At 36.8% G+C, this 24,116-nt stretch overlaps 2 protein-coding genes across 2 annotated transcripts; one reads left to right on the top strand and one right to left on the bottom strand.

Annotated features, from left to right (window-relative positions):
* Positions 1-1,816: 1,816 nt before the first annotated feature.
* Positions 1,817-12,512, top strand: LOC125484371 (cyclin-dependent kinase-like 5). The gene is made up of 3 exons (XM_048602710.1): positions 1,817-2,282; positions 5,393-5,503; positions 7,321-12,512. Exons 1-3 carry the CDS (start codon positions 1,977-1,979, stop codon positions 7,705-7,707), a joined length of 804 nt encoding a protein of 267 aa, XP_048458667.1. The 5' UTR covers positions 1,817-1,976; the 3' UTR covers positions 7,708-12,512.
* A 1,616-nt stretch (positions 12,513-14,128) lies between these two features.
* On the bottom strand, positions 14,129-21,850 carry rs1a (retinoschisin 1a). The gene is made up of 6 exons (XM_020530279.2): positions 21,805-21,850; positions 21,428-21,453; positions 20,800-20,908; positions 18,049-18,190; positions 14,921-15,116; positions 14,129-14,284 (listed from the first exon to the last, which is right to left on the bottom strand). The coding sequence occupies exons 1-6, from the start codon at positions 21,848-21,850 to the stop codon at positions 14,129-14,131; spliced, it is 675 nt and encodes a 224-aa protein (XP_020385868.1).
* Positions 21,851-24,116: the final 2,266 nt, after the last annotated feature.

The following is a 24,116-nucleotide window of genomic DNA, read 5'->3' as shown; positions in this document are numbered from 1 at the left end:
ATTGACTTAGTTACTAATGACTCTCAGAAACTGGTTTGTTTGAAATCACCTTTAATTATATTTAGTTTTAGATTTACTGTCTACTCCTAGCAAGAGAAGCTGACACATCATAACACATCATAGGCTTTGCTAGATGCCTACTTCTGATCTCACTGTCTCCATTAAATGTGATTTTTGGCAAAGAAACCTGTGTTTTGCTGATGAAGTGACCCAATTGCACCTTTGCCAGCAATTCAACTGTAGCTGTTCTCCTTGTGGAAGGGACTTCCTTACACAGCAACTGAAAGAACCTCAACTGGACAATCTCCTTTATTTTGATAAGACCAAATACAGACTGAGTGACCTCTTAGCAGAACAGCTTTACTCTGTTCGTAGGCATGACCCTATACCCTCAAGTTGCTTCCCCTTTCAATAAACCATTTGCTCTCATGTTAACATTGTTTCAGGCCCAGACCAGCAATGTTCCAACAAAGCACAGTGCAGTCTCAAGAATTAATTCCTCACTATCTACTTAGTCACTTTGCAGTCTCAAGGTCTCAATAATTAATTGATTACCTTTAGAAACTGTCTTAAGTCTGTTATCCATTTTTCTTATATTCCCTCTCCTCCTCCCACTCCACAGCCTTGTCTTGTTTTTATCTAATTTATTTTGCTGTTTGTAAGGTAGACTCGCACCTTACTTTCACACCTTAAGCTCAATTTAGATCTCTCTTTCTCTCTGAATCATTAACATCCCCTTTGTCTTTTACACTGGAACTCATACCTCTGTCAAAAGTATATTAAAATAAAATTTTCCAACACTTTTCAGTCCCAAAGAAGCATCACACTAGACATGAAAGGTTAACTCCGTTTGTCTCCACATGAGACTGCCAGACCTGAGTTTGATGAGCATCCTCTTTGTTTCAGGTGTCCAACATCTGTAGTATTTTGCCTTTACACAACTGGACATTTACTTACTGGATTCTAACTTATGTGAACTAGTTCTGATATCTTTGATTTTAAATCACTAGTTTGTAATTGTATCTCTTACCTTTTTTCTTTGTTGGACACGTGTGGATGAATGCGTGTTGTGTGCCATTTCTCTGGATTATTTTGAATGCAGTTAGTAAATCCTAATTTCTTTAATCCTAAAAGATTTGCAGAAGTTCATTTTCGATTGGACTTCTGAGAAAAAAAATAGTGCCTATCTTTCAAATAGATAAGGAATGCTTAAAAACCAACAAAAAATCCCTGTTACAGTAAAGATAATTCTATTCACCTCTCTTGAATATGGAATCACTTAGTTCAGTCTGAATCTTTTTTTCTTGTTCATTCATGTGATGTGGTCCAGCATTTATTGCCCTTCCTTAGTTGCCCTTAAAATGGTCTTGAGCTGCTTTCCTGAGCAGCTGCAGCTCACTCAATATATGTAGACCCACCATGCTGTTAAGAAGGGAGTTCCAGGGTTTTAACTCAGTAACACTGAAGGAACAGTAATATGATTCCAAGTCACAATGCTGCATGGCTTCAAGGGAAGTTTGCAGGTGGTGTTACCATGCATCCGCTACCTTTATCCTTCTAGAACCATGGTCTCCAACAAATAGATCAGTATCAACTGGTCAATCACAGAGTCTATGCTCGTTAATCTCACCATGTCCCCACCGTTCCCTCCCCAAACATGTCTCTAACAATTGATCTCACCATCTGCCTGATTTCCCTGCCACTCGCATGTCAATCATGATGCCATTGCATGACTTCCACTTCTGTAAACTGAGTGGCTAGGGAAAAGTTCATGCTCTTATTTGGCATTACCAATAAATCCACTGAGGTTTAGGCTAGTCATTAATATTTGAGGTTTCAATATTATTACAGCCAGCCAGTGAGGGAAAAATATGGTCTAGTTTTAGGCAAGTTGTAAAACTCATTGAATTGGGAAAGGTTATTTGTCAAATTGCCATGACTAAAATAAGTGAGCTTTTTTATAAGAATGATAACAGATGCAATTGATTGGTAATCTAACATTGTTACTGCCAAATTTACACTACTTGAAACGTGTCCCTGAATTTACACACTCTGGTGATTATTTAAATGAATCAAAATTGTACATTCAAAGACACAGGAATATAGCTGCTTGTGTTGCAATATCTACGCACTTGGTGTATTTGTATCTTATATTACAGACTGAAAACTACGATGGAGAAAATCCAAGTATCAGAAAATCCCTCTTTCCTCTTTTTAGTGCAGAGAATCATTTAAAACATATTTCTTCCTCCAGAGAACTGCCTGTAGTCAATCTTCCCATGGTATTAATTTTAAAATACTGTATTCCTAACATACAGAAATAATGCTTCTAAGCAAATAACAGCCAGAGCATGCACATACTGAGTATCAATGTCTTGGAAATTGGTTTAAGCTTGGGTTTTCCCTCATTATGAAATAATATTGCCAATGTATTCAGGAACTTAACTTTGGTCATATATAACATAGACATTCTCGAGTTTGTTTCTGGGCAAAAAGGAGCTCTCCTTTCTTACTGCTCTAACTAACAGCATGTTCAAAATCTCAAGATTTCAGATTTGGAAAGCAGCAGCAAAGCACAGCGGCACGTGTTCAGGGAATGCCGAGTTATGCACATAATCTAGCTATGGTGCTTTTTAGAGGAGAAAAAAATCTGGATATTTTGCATGCAGATTGGATTTTTGACCATGGTTTTTGAAAGTTTTAAGTGGTTAGTTGGACCACCTAGATTTAAAAAAAGTTCTATTTTGTCCCAAACAGCACTTAAGGATTTGAGGAGGGATTCAAGTGCTTTTCCTGTTGAATGAGAAGACTTTAGATAGTTTGCAGAAATGTGGGAAAGAATGGTTACAGATGTGAGAAATTTCAGTTCTGTGGATGGATGGGAGAAGCTGGAATTTTTCTCCTTGGAAAAGAGAAGATTAAGAGAAGCTTGATGATAGCTGTTCAAAATCAAAGGGGAACTGGACAGAGTAGATTATTTTGTGACCTTTGAAAGGAACGAGAACTAGAGGGCACTGATTTAAGATAGTGTGCAAGAGAAGCAATAGAGACATGAGGAAAAAGATTGTTATGCAGTGGGTGTTTAAGATCTGGAATGCACTGGCTAAAAGTGTACACGAGGCAGATGGAATTGTGGCTTTCAAAGGGAATTAGTTATTTGAAGAAAATACGTGAAGGTTATGGGAGACAGGCAGGCAAGTGGGACGAAGTGAGTTGCACTTTGTTTCCATACAAACACAACAGGCTGAATGGCTTCCTTTTGTGCTGTAACTTTTATGATTCCATGGTTGCAGATTTGAGTTGCTGTTGATCTTTTCCCCATTTAAGAGTTCATTTGTCCTTTCTTGAAAAGTTCTATTTATTTTTGCAAAGATGGGTATGTTTTGCGCAGTTGCAGTTTATGCTACATTGACATTCAGCCTATCATGACAGATAAGTCTACCAGGTTGTTAGGATTTGTATCTAATATGATAATGGAGCTGGGACACAATTTTTGCATTCCCCAAGTACAAGTTGATTACTTAGTTTAAAATAGAATCAAAAGAACTGCGGATGCTGGAAAACTGAAACAAAAACAGAAATTGCTGGGAAATCTCAGCAGCTCTGGCAATTCTGAAGAAGGGTCACCGGACCCGAAACGTTAATTTTGATTTATCTCCACAAGTACTGTCAGACCTGCTGAAATTTTTCAGAAGTTTCTGTTTTTGATTGTGTAGTTTAATTGGCTCCAAAATTGTAACAATAGAGAATGCAACTTCTCAATAGTCTAACCACATATTCACAGCAACAAATTGCATTTCAGTGTGTAGCCCCTTGCACAAATATTGGTAGTACTGTTATAGTATTTTATTTCTTAGTATGTGTGATTATTGCAAGTGGATATTTTTCAACAAGTCTTTAGTGCTATTAATTTTTGCATAAATGTTTTTGGAATGCAAGAGGCCTAACAGAAAAGACAAGGTTGGACAAGGCATGGTTGAGAACATGGAACTGGGACAGCATAGTAATTATACAGTCGTGGCTCAGTGATGGACCGGCCTGGCAGCTTAATGTTTCAAGGTATAGATGCCACAGGAAGGATAAAAAAGGGGGCAAGAGTGGAGGGGAGTGGCGTTTTTGATAAGGGATAACATTATGGCTGTACTTAAGGAAGATTTGCCCTACTGTACCAGCGGTGTGCCACAGGGACCAGTGCTGGGTCCACTGCTTTTTGTCATTAATGTAAATGATTTGGATATGAACATAGGAGGTGTGGTTAATAGGTTTGCAGATAACACCAAAATTGGAAGTGTAGTTGACAGCCAAGAAGGTCACCTCAAGAGTACAGCGGGACCTTGATCAGATGGGCCAATGGGCCAAGGAGTGGCAGATGGAGTTTAATTTAGATCAGTGAGAGGTGCTGCATTTTGGAAAGGCAAATCAGGGCAGGGCTTATACAGTTAATGGTAAGGTCCTGGGGAGTGTTGCTGAACAAAGAGACCTTGGAGTGCAGGTTCATAGTTCCTTGAAAATTGAGTTGCAGGTAGATAGGATAGTGAAGAAGGCATTTGGTATGCTTGCTTTTATTGGTCAGTGCATTGAGTACAGGAATTGGGAGGTCATGTGGCTGTACAGGACATTGATTAGGTCACTTCAGGAATACTGCATTCAATTCTGGTTTCCCTGCTATAGGAAGGATATTGTTAAACTTGGAAGGGTTCAGAAAAGATTTTGCCAGGGTTGGAGGGTTTGTGCTATACGGAGAGGCTGAATAGACTGGGGCTGTTTTCCCTGAAGCACCGGAGGCGGAGGGATGACCTTTATAAAATCCTGACGAGCATAGATAGGATGAATAGTCAAGGTCTTTTCCCTGGGTTGGGACAGTTAGAGGGCATAAGTTTAAGGTGAGAGGGGAAATATTCAAAAGGGACGTAAGGGGCAACTTTTTCATGCAGAGAGGGATGTATGTATGGAATAAGCTGCCAGAGGAAGTGATAGAGGCTAGTACAATTTGGGTATATGAATAGGAAGGGTTTAGAGGGATATGCCCAAGTGCTGGCAAATGGGACTAGATTAATTTAGGATATCTGGTCAGCATGGAACAGTTAGACTGAAGAGTTTGTTTCAATGCTATACAGCTTTATGACTCTATAACTGTTCATTTTTTATTGTGTACCACCTCCTCTGATGAGCACCATATAGATTAAGGCAATTTTTAGGTAAAAGATATTTAATCCTTTATTTTGACACATTATCTTGACCACTGTCTGTGCTTTATTACCTAATCTCTACTACAGTTTGCAGGCTGTTATCAAGTTTAAAAACTGAAGAATGCATGTCCTTACCAAAGCTGAAATCCAAGTGCAATAATTTGTTTCAGTTTACTTTGCTAATGTGCATCTCTTGATCTTAGATGCCTAGTAGTGATGGCCATGATCGTCTGGCATTACAAAAGGCGTTACATGCCAGCCAAAACAGAGGGAGAGACTGGCCCGTAGACAAGATGGCAGATGTTCAGCCTCAGGTATTTTATTTACAAATGTACCTTTAAATTCTGCAACATGAAATCTCTGCAATCATTCATTCTAATCAAACTATTTTCAGTTTAAAGTTCTTAAGATTTAGACCTATTTTCTACGAGATGCCCTTCTGCATTTTTTCCAGCTCTATCAACTTACTTATCTTCATTTGAAGCTGTGTACACTTTTCAACATAACCTTTGTCCCTAATGTTATATCATCTTCAAACATTACAACGGTATAATCCATTGGATTATTCTGTATATGTATTTATAAGTGTGCAAATATGTAATGTGTGTCAAAAAAAATGTGCGTGGATCTCAGGAGAACAATGTTTCAAGCTCTTCCAGTCTGTAGTCACTGCTCAGCTGTAATGCTTTAGATTGATTCCTAATTTGATTTGATTTATTGTTGTCACATGCACCGAAGTACTGTGAAAAGTTGTGTTTTGCGTGCAGTACCAACAAATCATAACATACACAAACATGCAGATCCTAGGGTATTTAGACAGAGTGAGGCATACAAGTTTGCAACTACAGAATAGGTACACAAAAGCAAGATCAACATTAGATTTGAAATTAGAGAGGTCCATTCAGCAGTCCGATAACAGCAGGGAAGAAGCTGTTCTCGAGCTTGTTGGTATGCGTGTTTAAGCTTCTCCATCTTCTGGCTGATGGAAGAGGTTAGAAGAGCATACACCCAGGGTGTGGAAGAGTCTTTGATGATGGCTGCGTTTCCGTGGCAGCGAGAAGTGTGGATGGGTGCATGTTTGGACGTTAGGCCCATAGTGTTCATTCTACATCGGTCTTATGAACATCTTTGTGGGATATCTTTTCCTCCCTCAAATTAACCTTAGTACTGCTTTAACTAATCATTTACATTAAATGTTTGCAAGATCCTTTATTATTTTCATTTTATGTTATCTGTTAGCCTTTCTTCACACATATTTTAGCTCTAAACTTTCTTTTCCTTCTACTTTCTATGGTTTTCTGATTTTTGTTTGTGTTTTAGCACTTTTCATCAAGCAACTCCTACTTTTGCTTATTTGCATTAAAATCCTCTTCAATTTATAGGTTTTTCATTGCCTCCTGTGTTATCTACTAGTATATTTTCTACTTGGGCACATTCCTTTATCCTGTTGCAATATCCTTATCTTTAATTTAGTTTTTTTTTTAGGAATGGTCTTATTAGGTATTTAATCTTTCTCTTAAAATACCTTCAGCATATGCAGTGAGCAAAATAATTGCTAACAATTGCTAAATTTATGGTGCTATTTTGAAGAATTCAGTGTCAATAACTATGTTGTTTCTTTTAAATTCTGACTGGAGCAACAAAGAAATCTCACCAGTTTGTTTTTCTAAAATGTTAAGTGGAGTAAGTGTTTACGTTATTGTCACTTCCATGTTTAATCCTGTTCTTTTTGAACTTTGCACCAGAGTTTATCCCTTTAGTGCACTGTTATTCTTCATAGTTTTCAGAAAACTGTCCATTACTTCCACCTGTAAAATGGAAATATTTTCTGTCAACCATGAAAGTAAACATCTTTTACACCCTCACATCCAGAGTGCTTCATAGCCAGTAGTGAACTTCTGAAGTGCAGTCACAGTTGTTATCTAGGGAAACTTTATATTCTTAAGCAAAAGTAGATTTTATTTTAAAATATTTTGTATAATTTTTAAGTAAATATTTCTTGCATTCTTCAAATGTGGTTCTGTGTCAATAATGTTACTTTCTGCAATGTGGAAGAATTTCAAACCAAATAAAACCTGCTATGTTACTGATTTAACTGATATTTGAATAAAGTATTTTTTATGTTCTGCAGAAACACCCTTTGAAGTCATTGCGCAAGTTTTTGCAGTTACCTACTTCATTCAGTCACTCTACTCCCTCAGAAGTACGGTTTCAACCTTTGCCAAACCAGCCAGTCAAATCATCTCACAGTGAGGGTCGCACCCATGCAGCGGGGCAGACTCCTAACAGCAATACACAACAAGATTCCCAGGCAAAACCCAGATCAACTTTCCAACTACCTGGGCAAATGGAACCTATCTGGCATGTGCTGCCAAGTGGCCGGACTGGAATTGATGGAACTATGAACCCTGAGCGAATGATTTCCAAATCAAGTCAAAATGGGCATTCTCTACATTTAACCAGAACAGCACGTTCCAGAATGCCAAATCTAAATGATTTAAAAGAAACAGCGCTGTAGTCATTTTTCATTTAATCATTCTGAAAATGAATAGTACTTCTATATCAGATGAATAACCAGGTCCCTTTAATAAACATTACTGATGTAATGTTGGAAGCAATTTAAAAAAATCCTAATCATGACAGTAATGCAATACGTAGAATTATTTTAAATTGTTTGAGGTTTCGCAAAACAGCACCTAGTGACTGTGTAACGATGGCTAGCACCTGCATTGATTATTAACAAAGCTCACAATTCATATGGTGTTCAGATTATTCTGTAACAGTTCAAACAGTTTGTAGTTATAACAAATAATATATTTGTACATTGTCGGAACTGGAGTTTGTCCTGATATCCATGACTTCATAGAGCACAATGTTATTGTGTACTTAATGCACACTGTACTCACAAGCTGCTGATGCTTTTTAGGCATTTTGTACACTTTCTTCCTCAAACTGTAATTTGCATTATATTTAGGCATATGAGTAGTAGTATTTCAGCGAATATACTGGCAATTATGTTTGGTGTGTGGTTAGTAGCTTGTCAAAGTTTGATAAAAGGATTTTATTTTTGGTATGTAGTATAGAATCTGTACAAACTACTTCATGAAAATGATATACAAGAATAACAAGTTACAAATTGTTACAAAATTGTAACCTGTCATTAACAGAAATGCAAAGCTCAAGTGGTTTATCAATGTAAGATGTAGTGTTGAACCACAATTGGGCCTGTTATTTTGCAATATATGCAATTGAGATTATATCATTTTCATTCTTTTGGATAATGTGGAGACTCTGCTTCAAACAAATCATATGGCTTGAAATGGGTAAATTGAACTGTAGGGATATTTGATTTTAGTTTACTGTGTATTGTGGTAAGTAGTGAACTAGGTATATATTGTATACAGAATAAATGTTCAAATGCACTCAACTCAAATTATATAAACTGCAAAAGTACAGCTGGAATCAATTTTGCAACATCTAGATCTTCTGGCAGACATATTATTTTTCAGTAATATCATTATAGTGTTTTTTTTAAGTTGGTTTCTATTCTTCACCCTGAATTTTGTATTCTTCATTATTACCATGACAGCTGAGTTTTTCGATATAGCTGTACTAAACTAGTTCCATTTCTTTCCACCCTCAAATAATTTTGCTTGATTATATATTGAAATAGTAGTGTATACAATGCTTCCTCAGAAGGATATATTGATACAGTAGTTGTACATATGGTACACTCATGCCCTTGAGCATCCAAATGTTTCACTGATGGTGACTGTGAGCAATGGTAGCTGGCCATGTACCAGGAACAAAACTAGGGTTACCATTAGTTTGGTAATTATTGCTCTAACACTTAGAGCATAAAATGTGAAATTTTAATCTTCCCTGTAGATCAATCTGCATCTGCCTCATTAGGAATTCCCTGTGAAGTTGCCAAGAAAGCAGACTTGGGTTTCAACAAAGGGTTTTAGACTGTGTGGTCATTACTTAAGCTGATGGGTATGCTGAACATCATGTGTTCTTACAAACATGCTCTTCAAATGACCGGTATGTATGTATTTGGTGAAAATTGGGCACTTCTTCAAAGCAGGAGAATGCCATCTTCTCTGTCAGCCACACATAATTTTCTGTGGGAACTCAAGCCCAGCAGGCAGAAAAATAAGTCATGACCCTCAGAATTTGCCTTGTCTGACAGGAAAAATTGCACCACATCAAAATTTTACATTTGCTGGATTATGATTGTGCTTATATTTTCTTTATTGTAGGTTGTGTTCTCTTATGTTAGAAGACATGTTATTTTCATGTAATTTTGCATTTCCAGCATCTGACACCTACATCTTTTGCCTGTGCCTTATCTTGTGCCTGTTTGCTTTTTAATGTTAACCTTCCCTTGTGCAATGATCCCTCAAACAGAAATATGTGCTTTTTTTTTCAAAACAGAAAACAGTGGCCAAAAGAAAAAAATACAGGTTTATGCAAAATCCTGGTTTAGATCTGGCCTTGAAAATGGGCAAGCACTTAGACCTTAATCAGATTTGTAATTCATCCTACATCATGCACAAATTTTTGTGGAAATTACCAAAGTCACCTTTTTATGGTTTTATTTATAAAGTTGTTAAATTCAGATCTTGAGCAGAGTCTAAGGATTTGCTTTTTACTTCACATTTTCTGTTTTAGACTATAATGTCATCTTGATTAAGTGCCAATGTAGGAACAACCAATAAATCTGTACAAAAGTATATGCCACTTTTATTTTTTGACATGTTTTTCCCTCGAATATACAAATTAGATGCGTGACGGGAGAGGAGTGTAACTAAATTTATTCATTGCAACCCTCAAATGGTCAAAGGGAGTTTACAGCAGTTTCAGTAACCAATCATTCATGAGGTTGTGACTGTGTTTGATTCTCATTCCCCAGTCTTAGTCCCTTTTAGAAAGTTTAATCGTAATTGTCACAAATTATACAATATGTCATCAATTTTTCAGTTGGGCATGAAGCTAGTTTTTGAAGAAAAACTAACTGTGACTGAGATTCATCAAGGAAATTTTGCAGTGTTTTCAAACAATAATTACATATTCAGCTGACCAAATTAAACTTTTGCATTTATAGAAAAAAACAAAAGTATAGAATACGTAGTTGACATGTCAGTAAGGTTTCTGCTGTTTAGATAAGAGTATTGGTGGCAACATGAATTTGAGCTTGCTGCCCTCCTATTAGGAATGGGTTCCATTATTCTGAAGCAAGCTCATCAAATGAATGATAAAAATTACATACTCTCTGTAACTCACCCATTAATAAATGATGAGTCAGTAGCAGCAAAAATGTACACTAGATTTTAAGCATATTTTATGATATTGTGGACTCCATTAATAAATAGGATTCTTTAGAACCAGTCGTATATCTGACTTTTTTTAATAAATGGTAAAGGTAATGTTCCCACCAAATCGCAAATGGTCTTTACGAATGAGATTTGATTTGTACTTTCATTCCAAGCCATGCAATAGCTCAAAATAATTTAGTAATTTCAAGATTCGTATATTCCAAATATCCCATTGGCAAAAGGCACTAAATTTGTGGCATGCAGACACTTGTGCAAAATGCATGTTTAACTAATTACCTTACACAATACTTTTCCATGAAAATAGTGCCTTGTTGGTTTGCAGCTGAATTTGCACTATTGCAAGACGTCTTTCACTGGTACCTTGCCTGATTTGAGAGATTTCTGCAACTTCTGTATCAACATCTTTTCCAGGCAAGACTGTTTTGTGATATGGTTTTTCTTGCAGTTATACCAATACTTTGCAATCTTGCTAGACATTTCTGTTCCTTCCTGCTGCTGACTGATATCCTTGTTTTATGATTATTACATGATCTGGCTAGTTAAGCTGCCTAGATTTCTCACTGACTATACTTTTCACAAAGTCTTCTATGTCATGTGTTCAAAGTACTGCTGAGATAAATAATTTTTTAATGAATATTTATATGAAAGCTATTGATGAACATGATTCTTTCAAGAGCTAGAATATTCAGAAGAGGGAACATTTTAATATTACCTTCAGTGAGCAGGTATTGAGTGGCTTTTACCATTGGCATTGTCGTTGATAGGAAGTTTCTATTTCTTGTGAACAACATTCACACAAATTCCCATTTCGAAATGTGCTTATATGTATTACGACAAGTATCAAATTTTGATTTGTCAAATTTGTTTTTGAATGTCATTGCACGCAAAGTGCAGATAGTCAGGTTCAGTATTAATGTGATCAGTTACAGATTTCAATGTCTTCAACAACTTCAATGTAAAACAGGCATTAAGTTTGAAACAGACTGCTCTTATATTCTGCAGAATTTTAAGTTTAAAATTTCACTGTTCCTGTTACTTTCAGTAATTATAATTTTTTTTTATGTCTGCACACTTCCTCTTATTAAACCTTGTATGGAAAGGTCAATTTTCAAAGTTAAAACTTGGAGGAAAAAAGTTGTTGCAAAAAACAAGTAAAATGCTGAGACTTTTATGCCACATTTTTAAAACCGCTTTTATATAATGCTAATTGATTAGTATAAACCCAGGGTCCAAATAATTCAGCAGAATATAAACCAGCAGGTGTGATTAGTGTTAATGTATATATTTGTCTAAAGATGTGTTTTATGCATGCAGATCTCAATACTTTTACTCAATACAGGTTTGTATGGGTGTAAAACATATGTATTCTCTGTTAGATCTTAATACATATCTACAGGATTAGAAATTGTGGTTAGGGAACTTATTAACAGGGGAAAGCCTAATAAATGCACATTGCTGTTGAATATAGTTCTGATAAGATAATATTACAGGTGTACAAAAATGTGGGGAAAAAAGTTGACTTGAGAGTATATATGTAATTCTGACAAGTGTTTAATGCCTATAGTCACAGCTGAAATTATATTTTAGGCAGTTATACTTTTTTTCTAAAAATGTGCACATATTTTCAAGTGTTCAGGTCTCTGCTCATGTGAAGTCCTTGTTTTCCAGGATTCTTTGACAGCATTTGTAGTTTCTCACATAGTTGCATTTATGTTTTGTTTCCCTTATTGCAGTTTTTCCCTTTTTTTAATGATTGCAAAGTATAAAACATTTGTAAATTGTTTATATAACATTTATATGTTTGTATATTCAATCCTTATAGTGTGTTTTCCATCTGTATGTACAGCTATTTTGTAAATTTTAATCATACTGTTTGAGTTGTCACTGAATATTGGCATGAAATGGTTAATTTTTACTAAGCACAATGTATTTTTGAATGGACCTTGTAAAACATGTCTTTATAAAAATGCAAATTTTTGCACTAAAATGTTGAGTTCCTGATTTTGTCATTAATATTTTGTTTAATCATGTATCAAGTGGAGAAAGCTACTTAAACTTGATTGCATGACATAAAAATTAATGGGAGATTATGGAGATATTGCCCTTAGGCAGGGCATGTGATGGATATAGATCCTAATTTCTTTTTAAGAAGTATTAAATCTTAACATGTAAGTGGTCAGGGATAAATTTGGAAAGTACTTATTGCATCTTTCAAAAACATTCTGCTTCCTGAAAGTTGCAAATATTCCATGAGCATAGATTGTATCTTGAAGGAAAGTTCATTCTTGTTTTCTGCCTAACGTGAATCTTCTGTATCTCCTTAATTGCAGCCCTCTAAATATAAGTAAAGCAAAGATTCTGGTGCATTCTTCATCCTCTACATTAGCTACGATAAACAGTTTTGGGGCCAGTTAGAGTCTATTACTATAAAGATAAGAAAAACTGCAAATGCTCAGCTATTGAGACAGTGTTTGTGGATGTTGAAAGGTTGTTTTGACCTGAAACATTATCTCTGTCCACAGCTGATCCCTGACTTAAGTATTTCCAGCTTTTTAAACTTTCATTTTAGATTTATGACATCCTTAGAGCTATGACTTTGGAGTCCATTATTCTTGTGAGAAGTGAATATAGGTTGGTGAAAGATAGAAGCCTGAGTTTAAAGACTGTACAAAAATCAACCATCTGCAATCTTTGCAAATGCATCCTGAACTTTTGAGTATTTCTGGCATTTGGAATCTTTTGACATTGAAATGTGGTTGGGGTAGTTGATGGAACACTTGGTATGGTTGTATAATCTGAGTTCAAGTCCAACCCAGACATGGGTTGACAGTCTCATTTGCTGGCTGGAAGCTTCCATCCATATTTTGTGGGCAATGTTGGATTACATAAGGGTTTCAGATGCTAGGCAGACAAATAATTAGGAAAGAGGAGCATTGATGCAATTGTAAGGATAAATGTTTAACCTGTAAAGTCATGAAGAGATGAAAAACTTGAGGTTTGGTCTGGAAGATATTGGCAGAAGCCCAGAAACTAGAGCCAAAAAAGCTGAATCCTGTGAAATAGAGGAGGATGCAAGATGGGAAAGAAAAATGAAGACTCAGAGCTTACACTGGAGCTTGGATGAATGGTTGAAGATTTTAGGAAGTAGACAATCCGAGCTGTGAAGTTGCAGAGATACTGAGAATTGAGGCCATAAGGGAATTATAGGAAAGATTTTGAATTCAGTGTTTTGGAAGATGGAGCTAATTCAGGCCAGTGTGGACTGGGATAAATGAACATCCAGTTGTTTCTGGATTGCATCCAAAGTGATTCTATAGGGCTGGAAAAAATATGATTGCTCACTACGTGCAGAAGTTGTTTAATTGTACTACAGGCAGCTTTTCACTGCAATCAAAAGGACTAATAAACTCTTACCCCTATATTACTGGATATAAATTGCCAAACCTGTTATTACTTCAGGATTACGAGTGAATTTTATTTTAGAAGTTTAAAGAAACAATGAGATGTAAATTACATAACTTTTTCAGATATGTCATTACTTTTGACAATAGCCTGCACTTTTTCAATGGCCATGCTATCCTTTAATTGATATCAGCATGTTTATGACTGGCATTTATTCATGCATTCAAGCAGCTCCATTCTGATAGCGATCCGGACATGCCAGCCTAAGGGCTTAATCCTGATATATTGAGCAACAATTGGAGGGCGCAGAAAATTCTGCACAGATGATGTCCTGTCCGAGTTTCCATAAAATACCTGTGAGAAGGGGAAATAAATCCTGAGAAATTGTGTTCACCATAAGAGACCAAAACTGAATTGTTAAATTTATGTATTCAAGTTAAGTTGTCATGCACCTGCAAAGACCTTTTCTTGCCACTGGGGTTTCTGGCCCCTCTAGTTCTAATTCTGCTGATCTTTTAAAAGTTGGACTTTATTTTTGAAAATAGCTGTGTCTTTAAGACTCCATTAAATGGAATGATCTAACTGGAAGCTGTCTCACCAGTATGACTTACAGGGGTTTAAATTGCTGTATAAACATACAATAAATTAGAGGGGATCTTGTGGGGCAAGGTCAGGGTTCAAGTCCTGTCTGCCCTGATCATAAGTCATAAGCTGATTGAACAAGTTGTTTTAAAATACATTTTTTTCAACAAGCCAGGTTCAAAAAGGGTTTTGTGGCATAGTGGTATTGTCCCTACTTCTGAACCACATGGTCCAGGTTCAAGCCCCACCTGCCACAGAGGTGTGTCATAACATGTCTGAACAGATTGATTTGGAAAAAAAATACAACCAGTCAGAACGAGAGTTATTAAAGTCACAAAAGACAAAGAGGACCTAACTGATAAACTAAACCTATTCCTTAGCTTACTTCTGGGTGATAGTCATACTTACCCGATTGTTTCCAGTCTGGTCTTTATAGTAAACCCAATTAAAGGTTTCGTCAGATCTGTACTGAACACTGTACTTTGTCATCCATTCATCAGCATCACATCGTCCTTGAGTGATGATTCCAGAAATAACTCTGATCATCTTCAGGTCAATCTGAAGCCATTGCTGATTATCTTGATACCTTGACAGCCATGCACACCTGTAATAATATATGTAGAAATTGGCATTGGTGATAACACTGATATAAAAATTGCTGTTGAAATATAAATATTGAATTTAAAAACAATTTATTCATATTTGTGGGAGTTCTTCACCAGGCCAGGATTTATTACCCAACCCTAATTTCCCTGGAAAAGGTAGAGATGATTTAACTTCTTGAAGTACTGCAGTCCTTGGGGTGAAGGGACACCATGCTATTTGAGAGGGTGTTCCAGAATGTTAACCCAGCAACGGTGAAGGAATGGCAATTTGGTTGCAAGACAGGCTGGTTTGCATCTTGGAGGGGAACTATATCAGCATCTGCTGCCATTGTCCTTCTAAGTCCTAGAGGTTGTAAGTTGGGGAGGTTGTGTGGGAGGAGCCTTGGTGATTTACTGTAATGTGTCTTGTGAATCGTATACACTGCTGGTGAAAAGTGTGAATGTTGAAGTGGCACATGGGGTGCCAGTCCAGTAGATGGAGCTGCATCCATCCAAGTAAGTATACAGCGTTCAATCACAATCCTGGCCTGTACCTTGCTGAAGTTGGGTAGGCACTGGGGGGACAGAGCTAAGTTACTCAATCCAGAATTCCTAGATTCTGATTTTTAAAAAAAACCAAAAGAACTGCAGATACTGTAAATCAGGAGGACGAACAGAAGTTGCTGGAAAGCTCAGCAGGTCTGGCAACATCTGTGAAGTAAAAAAACAAGAGTTAATGCTTCCGGCTTTGTTGAGCTTTTCCAGCAACTTCTGTTTTGTTCCTAGACTCTGACTTGTTCTTACGGCCACTGTATGATCTAGTTAAATTTCTGGAGTAGAAACTATATTAACCATATTTTAGTTCATGAATGTTTAATATGTTATTTTCAAATTTATTTGCTGTTTTGAGATGATAATCCAATTAGGTCACTAAAATAGTAATTTTAATCTTTAGTGTTAAATCAGATGATTCTAAACAAATAAAAGTGTCGATGAGCCGTGTGTTGTTTTACTAAATTCCTTTCATTCCATGGTGAAATTAGCCTCTGGAGATCTAATTGTAGTGGCAATTCAGATAGTTTGTTAGTTTGAATAAGGGCAGTTGTGTGAACATTTAGTTTAATGCTCAATCAAACAAATAGTATTTTGGCAAGTAAAATCGGTTTGGATGTGTGCATGTATGGTTTCTTGGCCTTGGCATTATAAAGGATATTCTAACATTGTTCTCAGCATCCGCCCTTGTCTTTCTAAGTGATAGAGATCAAAGATTGGGCAAGTTCGGTTGGAGAAGCCCCAGTGATTTATTGTAATATATCTTGTCAGTCATTGACAGCAGCGTACATGTGTTTCCATGCTGAAAAGTGTGAATGTTGAAGGTGGCACATGGGATGGGAACAATTGAGCACATATGGTCACTTGGTCTCCAAACCAGCTGAATAACTGAGGCGCCGCATATTCTGTAAGTTTCAAGTTGTGGCTGTGAGGAAATAACAAAACGTGTTCCTTTTATTAAAGATCCTCTAATTCTCATAAGTTCTAATCAGCATGTCACTACATTGGTGGGCCAATAAGATTTTATAAGCAATAGTGATGTGTTTACTATGGGAAGCTGTCTTTTTGCCGAGGGCAGTGAAAGAACAAGGGTCTCAGTCATCTCGATTGCAAGTATTATAAACAACTAACTGTTCTATAGTGCTTTGCTTATATTATGACTTCTCAGAGTCACTTTATTTGTAAATTCAAATCTGTACAGTGATTTAGTTTTGACCATGTTCTATGCCTTTTGAATTGACCAGGCATGGTCGATATCCATCATGCTCTCCAGTAAGTAACTCTGTGAGATTGGAATTAATTAGCATTATTAGACTTCAGAATGACGGAGACAAGCAGATGAAGCTGTTTAAACCATTTAAGTTTTGAACTTTGACCACTCACTGATGTCACAGGTTGACAGGGTGATCAAGAAAGCATTTAGCACACTTGTCTTCATTGCTCAGACCTTTGAGTATAGGAGTCAGGACATCATGTTGAGTTTGTACAGGACGTTATGAGGCTACTATTAGAGTAGTGTGTACAGTTCAGAAAACATTTACCAAGATGTTGCCAGGATTGAAATGTTTGAGTTATAAGGAGAGGCTGGGACATTTTCACTGGTGCATATAGGAGGTTGAGGTGTGACCGAATAGAGTTTTATAAAATCATGAGGGCCATAGATAAGGTGAGTAGCAACGGTCTTTTTCTTAGGGTGGGGGAGCTCAAAACCACGGGGCATATTTTTAAGGTGAGAGGAGAAAGATTTAAAAGGGTCCTGGGGGCACCTTTTCCAAACAGGATGATTCATATGTACAATGAACTGCGAGAGGAAGTGGCAGATGCAGATACATTTACAACTTTTCAAGGACAAGTACATGAATAAGAAGGGTTTGGAGGGATATGGGACCAGTTTAAGTTCGGGAAACTTGGTCGACATGTACGAGTTGGACTGAAGGTTCTGTTTCCATGCTGTATAACTCTGACTCTAATGGCCAACCTTCCATTAATGTTGGTAGCAAAGGAATATTTTACAATTGTGATATGGCTTCATAAACCTAGAACTGCACAGCGTAATTTCAAAGATTAGCAGTTTTGTAATATCAAAACTTTCTATTAATATCAAAAGTTTCTAATTATCTGTTCACTACATTTGGCAAGGGTTTCATTCTGATGCTTAATTCTGTGGTCATTTATTGATACATATAGTAGTCGGCAGAAAGTGTGAATTTGATAAGCAAAATTACCTTTGCCATGTTTTTATTATCTTTTACACAGCTCTACCTCTTCTTGGTTAAATTACAAACTAGAATTGCAATAAACCGAAGAAACTATTCTGCATTTCTTGAATTCCTGGTTATCCAAGGTGTTTAACCAATTGTTGCATGAGTTAATGTCGGATTCTGCTGTGGGATTACTCACCCAAAACCTTGACTGTTGATTCTTGCTTTGTTTGGCATCCATGAGGAATACCATCCTGTATATTGATCTTCATTGGAACAACTTATTTGGTCTTCCGTTACAGCTCCAGATTCAAACCCAAGAGCTCGGTGATAAGGACACTCTTAAAAATAATAATGAGCAACTTCTTTGAAACTAATGCAAAAGCCTTTTTCAACATTCATGTAATATAATGAAATAGTTCAGTTTCAAACATGCAAATTTCAACAAAATGTTCCATTTATGCAGCATCTTCAGCAAAGCAAAGGACCCACGATGCTTCTCTGCAGTATTATCAAAGTGTGATCCAGATCCACATATGGAGCTATTAGAACACGTAACAGATCAATAATCTTGTCAAAGAGGTAGTCTTTAATGAGTGTCTTAAAGGTTGGAGGGTTTTAAGGGAAGGAATTCCGCCCCCCCCCCCCAACTTAAGATGTAGACAGGTGAAGGCACGATTGTCAATGCTAGAGCAGTGAAAATTGAGAACGAACAAGTGTTTAGAATTGGAGTAGCACAGAGATCGATTGCATAAAACAATTCATTCTACAGGAGAGGAGAGGAAGCAGAAGATTTGTTGGGAGTGACCTGACCAGGTAGCCAAGATTTCCTACCAAAGCCAAGTCTTTAAGAAGCTATTTTTTTATTTTGCTGTTGAGAGAGAGAGAGTGCAAGTGATTAATTTAAACTAAAGAACAAATGAAAGAGTTTTCAAGAAAAAAGGGACACAATTGAAAGAGGAAAATGAGCAAGTGTTTTTGAGGTTCAATTCAACTTGAGAACCAGAATTACATGGTAGACTGTTTTCTATGCAACGTATCTTTGCTGTCACTTCAGCCTTGCCTTTCTCTGTGTGACGTTTCTTCACTCCCCACATTCTTATCCTCGCTATACAGATTCTGCCTATGCTACAGGAGCAGTTTGTGTTCTATTACCAAAGAAATGTGTTCTCAGACCTGAGCCTGTACACTGAATTGAGATCTATTTTTGAGGCTTTTTTTTTAATTCTTTACTTTCAGATGTGGTTATCACTGGCTAGGCCAGCATTTATTGTCCATCCTTAATTACACTTGAGAAGGTGGTAGTGAGCTGTATTCTTGAATGGCTGGAATGCTTTTGCTGTAGGTAGGCTCAATTTGATTAGACAGGGAATTCCAGGATTTTGACCTTGTGGTCGAGATCCTGATATAGGATCAGCAATATATTTCTAGGTCAGGGTGGTGAGTTGCTTGAAATCAACTTTGTGGTGTTCCCATGTATCTGCTGCTCTTGTCCTTCCAGATGGTGTGGGTTTAGGCAACTTTCATCTCCAACCTGTGACATATAGAGATCTGTATACTCAGTGGTACCTGTAAAAGAACCGTTGGTCAAGCTAATAACTAAATTGCAATCATCCTTAAAGTTACTGGTAATTGTTCAGATTGACATATATATTTTCTAGCATATGTTCTAGGAGCATTCCATTCAATTGGTAAGTGGGCTCCTATCAAAGAACAATGCAACACAGGAACAGGCCCTTCGGCTCTCCAAGCCTGCGCCGACACATTTTGCTCTTCTATACTAAAACTGTCTTCACTTGCACAATCCATATCCCTCCATTCCCTTCCTATTCATGTATTTGTCCAGGTGTTTCTTGAATTCCTGGTCATCCAAGGCTCACGTAACTCACCATACCTATCTTTCATTCTCGCAGGCATGTATCGCTTCTGAACTCTTATCAACTGCTGTTTGAAAGACTCCCACGTGTCCGTGGAGTGTGTCCTTGACACCCTTAAATAAAATTCACCTTCCTTTGAGCACTGTAGCATCACAAAACTGAGGTCATGGTTTAAACCAAGATACATTGATGTGAGGTTGAGTCTCAAGTGTTTTTTACCTAAACAACCCTAGCTAACTTTTTGTCAACTGGACCAAATTAGTCTTTCAAATCCCTTTGTGGTCATATCCTTCCATATCTTTAGTCTAATTGAGCTCCAGAACCCTCTGTGATAGCTACATTTGTCTGATTTTGGCTTCATGAACAAATCTGATTTTAATTTCAGCAACATTCACAGCCATGCCTTCCCTTGCCTAGCACGTAAGCTCTGGAATTTCCTCCCGAAACACCTCTGCCTGTTTACCTTGCTTTCCTCTGTTAAGATATCCTTATAAAATACCTTAGTGAAAAAGCTGGTGCAGATCTTCGCTAATGAGAGGCCTGGGATCAAGTTTTGTTTTATGAAGGCCTGGTGAAGTGCCTAAGATAAATTCAGCTGCAATGAGTGCAAGTTGTTGCACATTTGTTAGTTCTCAGCTTATTTATCATGATTGGCTATTGGTTTCCCATTTTGAGGCACTATGGTAACACTTAATCCATTTAATCTTCAGGGATATTGTTCAACTGAACATCTCTATGCTAAGAAGATTAATGAATGACCATGCATGCTCCTCTTAACACTATTACAGTGCCAACAAGTCAGAATGCCCCACAGGTTTTATGGGGAGGAAATTTTCTGGTACTTGCCAGTAACCAGTACTGTTAAAGGTCTTTCTGTCAATTAGATGATCCACAAAGATATAAGATTTATTCCCCAGCATCAACATCAAAATGAATGCTTGATATATGGAAGCTTTTTATGAAATAATTGATTTTATTTCTGCAATAAATGGCTAGATGTCAAATAATATTTTCTAAACTTAAGGAAAGTACTTTCTAATACCATATTAAAAACTTATAATAGTCTGTCTTACCAGGTATGCATTCCAGCATTGAGGACCCTGGTGTCATTCCCCAAACTGTGCTGGGTCCATTCTTGCAATCACATTTGCAAGTCTTGTTACATGACTGCAGATTTTCATCCTATCATAAGTAAAGGAATGGTAGAGAAATTTATAAAGAAAGCCTATGGACTTTGTTGGAGCACTTGCATGGATACTTGAATTTTTTCTGTGAAAGTTTTACATTTCACGATTGACAAAACTGATTAATTACTGTAATTAAAATGAAGTGTGTTCATGAGAATTTAAAAGTGTAACTATTCATCTCTTTAATTCATTTCTCGAAAGGTAACATGGGGAATGTTAGAGGGAGAGAGATCTTTAAGTCACCCTTTTAAAATGTTCATCTCACTCTCACAGCCCATGCAATAGATACACATTTTATTCTATGAATTTAATGGTGGAGCAGGGGTATAATTGTTTAAACTTAGCTTTGTAGTTACCAATTGATTGAAGTGTATTTGTATAACTTTTAGATCTAATTGTTTGTAAAGTAATGAGCAACAGTTTAACAATATCTTCTAAGCCTTTAAGAAAATGTTAACAAGCACGTCAGAGCAAAAACAATTGCACAATTTAAACAATATATTGAACTCCATACCTGAGCAGCAGATGTAGATGAAAAAGCTTTTCCAAATGGTTTGAGAAGAGTTTGGAAAACATAGAAGAAAGATGCGCAGTATTTTTTTGAATGCCACAAATAATTACTTTAATTTCAGTTTTTCTAAAATAATATAATAAATTAGAGGACATTTAACTGTTCTATTTCGCAAGGATCTCTCAATATTGGAATTTATAAATATCTTCAACAGTTTTTTGATACTCTACAACTGCTGAGATATTACATTTGAAGAAACTCAAAAAAGATTGTAAGAATTTTTAATTTTAAATAAAAACAAAACTAAATAGCAAATACAATTTACTCGTTATTTTTAAAAACAATTTTGGTATCCCTATCTTAGAGAATGCACAACATACCTTCAAATAAGAGTAGAGCGGAAAATAGAATGTTTTCTCCCTTCATCTTTTCAAGATTATGCACTCAGCAAATTGAATAACTACTGTACGTCCAAGAAGATTATCTTAATTCTCCACGTCAGCATATTTCATGATCTTAACTGTTATCACTACTTAAATACTTGTCATCTTATAGCCTTTTATTTGTTTATTATTTTTATGAAACAGATAAGTTTAATGGAAAATAAAATTAGATTTGAGTGTAAAAGAAAAAGAAAATTTTATAGCTCCTTTCAGGACTTCATGACATCAGAAATCACTTTATAGTGATTATATCTTCCTGAGCATATTAACTGTTGGAAGTGAAGAAAATGCAGCTCTTTGTTTGCACAAAGTGAGGTACTTTGATCAATTGAGTGATTATGTTGGGATTATTTTATAATTATATTGGGTGGGGGATAAATGTGGGCTAGGACACCAGAAAAAACTCCTGTGTTTTTGATAAAATGTCATAGGATCTTTGTCATACCTGACAGAAGATGGAGCCTTCACTTAACATTTGTCTGAAACCAATGTCATCAAAGCTATAGCATTCCACCAGTATTGCACTCCAATGTTGACCTCAGTTCTATGCTCAAATCTTGAGTGGAAATGGAACAAACATTGAGCAAAGGATGAACTCTATATGCTGGTGCAATATGATTGGAGTCAGTTATGCCATGGTATGAAAAGACTTGATGTCAGCCAGTGAATCTCCATTGGACTATTTTGATGTTGTCCAGAAAGGTATTTTAAAAATATGTAGGTGCTGAGTAATCTGGATAAAATTCTGCTCATCTTTCTTATTGCATGTACTTGCTTTAAGTTAGCTTCATTAATATATTATAGGCAAGTGTGTTGGAAGAAACATAGAAAAGAGGAGCAGGAGTAGGCCTGCTCCACCATTCATTGTGATCATGGCTGATGAACCAACTCAATCGCCTATGCTCACTTTCCCCCATTTCCTTTGTTCACTTTAGCCCCAACTGCTATATCCAACTCCTTGCAATCATAGAATGGTTTGGCCTCAGCTACTTTCTGTGATCATGAATTCCACAGGCTCACTGGTCTCTAGGTGAAGATATTTTCGAGGGTCACAGTCAGTTGGAGACAGTGAGAAGGGGGTGGAGAAAACCAAGGTGAATGCAGGGAAGTGATGCTGTAAGCTATACTGCAAGCTGCATTGCTAAAAAGAGGACAGGTTCTGTACTGCTAGACCTTGGGGAGAAGTCAGAATAGCATTTGGATAAGCCTGTGTGGTCAGGACTCGAAGGATGTCCTAGGAGCTACTTGATGCAGGTACCAATTGGAGTTAGGGCTCAGAAAAGTTCTTGAAACTGCAAGAGGGTAGGAAGAAGCCTGCAAGAGATTAATATTTCAGTACATCGGAGTGTGACAGGTGAAAAGCCCATTTGCTTGGTAAACTGAGCAAGATTAAAGCTCAGAAGATATCCAGAGGTAGATGTGATGAATATACCAACATTCAAGACCGGTTGTTACAAAGATGACAAAATGAAAGGTTTGGTATCTGAATGGATGGAATGTTCGTAAGCAAATTAATTGGGAGCACACATTGAAGAATATAAAGAAAATCTGAGAGCCATTATAGAGAAGGGATTACAGATGACAAAGATTGAGTCCTGAACATTGAGGGGTATATGACATTCAAGAAGAATAGGGAACTAAGTGTAATAAGTGTAACACTGTTAATCAAGATGGCAAGGTAGAGATCACCTTGGTTTAGGAGATCAGGATGAAGAATTGGTTTGGGTGGAGATGAGACTTGGTAGGGGAATAAGGTCACTAATGGCAGTGCCTCTAGACCTCCTTACTATAAGCACAATGTGGGAGAAAGCACATATAAAATATTGGATGCCTGTGATAAAGTGAAGGCAATAATCGTGGGATACTTTAATCTACATATGAACAGGAAAAATGTCCTCTTGCTGCACGCTACTTCTTCAAAAAGCTCCAATAAATTGTTTAAACATGATTTCCTTTTCCCAAAACTATGCTGACTCTTCCCAACTATCTTGAACTTTTCCAAGTGCACACTTAGCTTCTTGTTTGTAGAAAGGAAGATGCTAGAATAGATACTTAAAGAGGTGATAGCTGTGTCTTCAGACAATATCCGGGTTTGCGCTAAGAGGTGGCAAGTAACATTCACATCATACAAATGCCAGGCAATGACCATCTCCAATAAGAGACAGTTTAAATATTGTCCCTTGACATTCAATGGTATTACGATCTCTGAATCACCCACAATAGCGTTACCATTGACCAGAAACTCAACT

The sequence above is a fragment of the Rhincodon typus genome, chromosome 11, assembly GCF_021869965.1.
Source record: "Rhincodon typus isolate 14 chromosome 11, sRhiTyp1.1, whole genome shotgun sequence".
Lineage (NCBI taxonomy): Eukaryota > Metazoa > Chordata > Chondrichthyes > Orectolobiformes > Rhincodontidae > Rhincodon > Rhincodon typus.
The sequence above is the reverse complement of the archived record's forward strand: the minus strand, read 5'-3'. Positions and strand labels throughout refer to the sequence as shown.

Coding starts and splice junctions, on each gene's coding strand:
- rs1a (XM_020530279.2), bottom strand. CDS start 21,850: ATGAAGGGAGAAAACATTCTATTTTCCGCTCTACTCTTATTTGAAG. Junction 18,191..20,799: donor AATGCTGGAATGCATACCTG/GTAAGACAGACT, acceptor ATTATTTTTAAG/AGTGTCCTTATCACCGAGCT. Junction 14,285..14,920: donor ACCAGACTGGAAACAATCGG/GTAAGTATGACT, acceptor CCCTTCTCACAG/GTATTTTATGGAAACTCGGA.
- LOC125484371 (XM_048602710.1), top strand. CDS start 1,977: ATGCAATTGATTGGTAATCTAACATTGTTACTGCCAAATTTACACTAC. Junction 2,283..5,392: donor CTGTAGTCAATCTTCCCATG/GTATTAATTTTA, acceptor TCTTGATCTTAG/ATGCCTAGTAGTGATGGCCA. Junction 5,504..7,320: donor TGGCAGATGTTCAGCCTCAG/GTATTTTATTTA, acceptor TATGTTCTGCAG/AAACACCCTTTGAAGTCATT.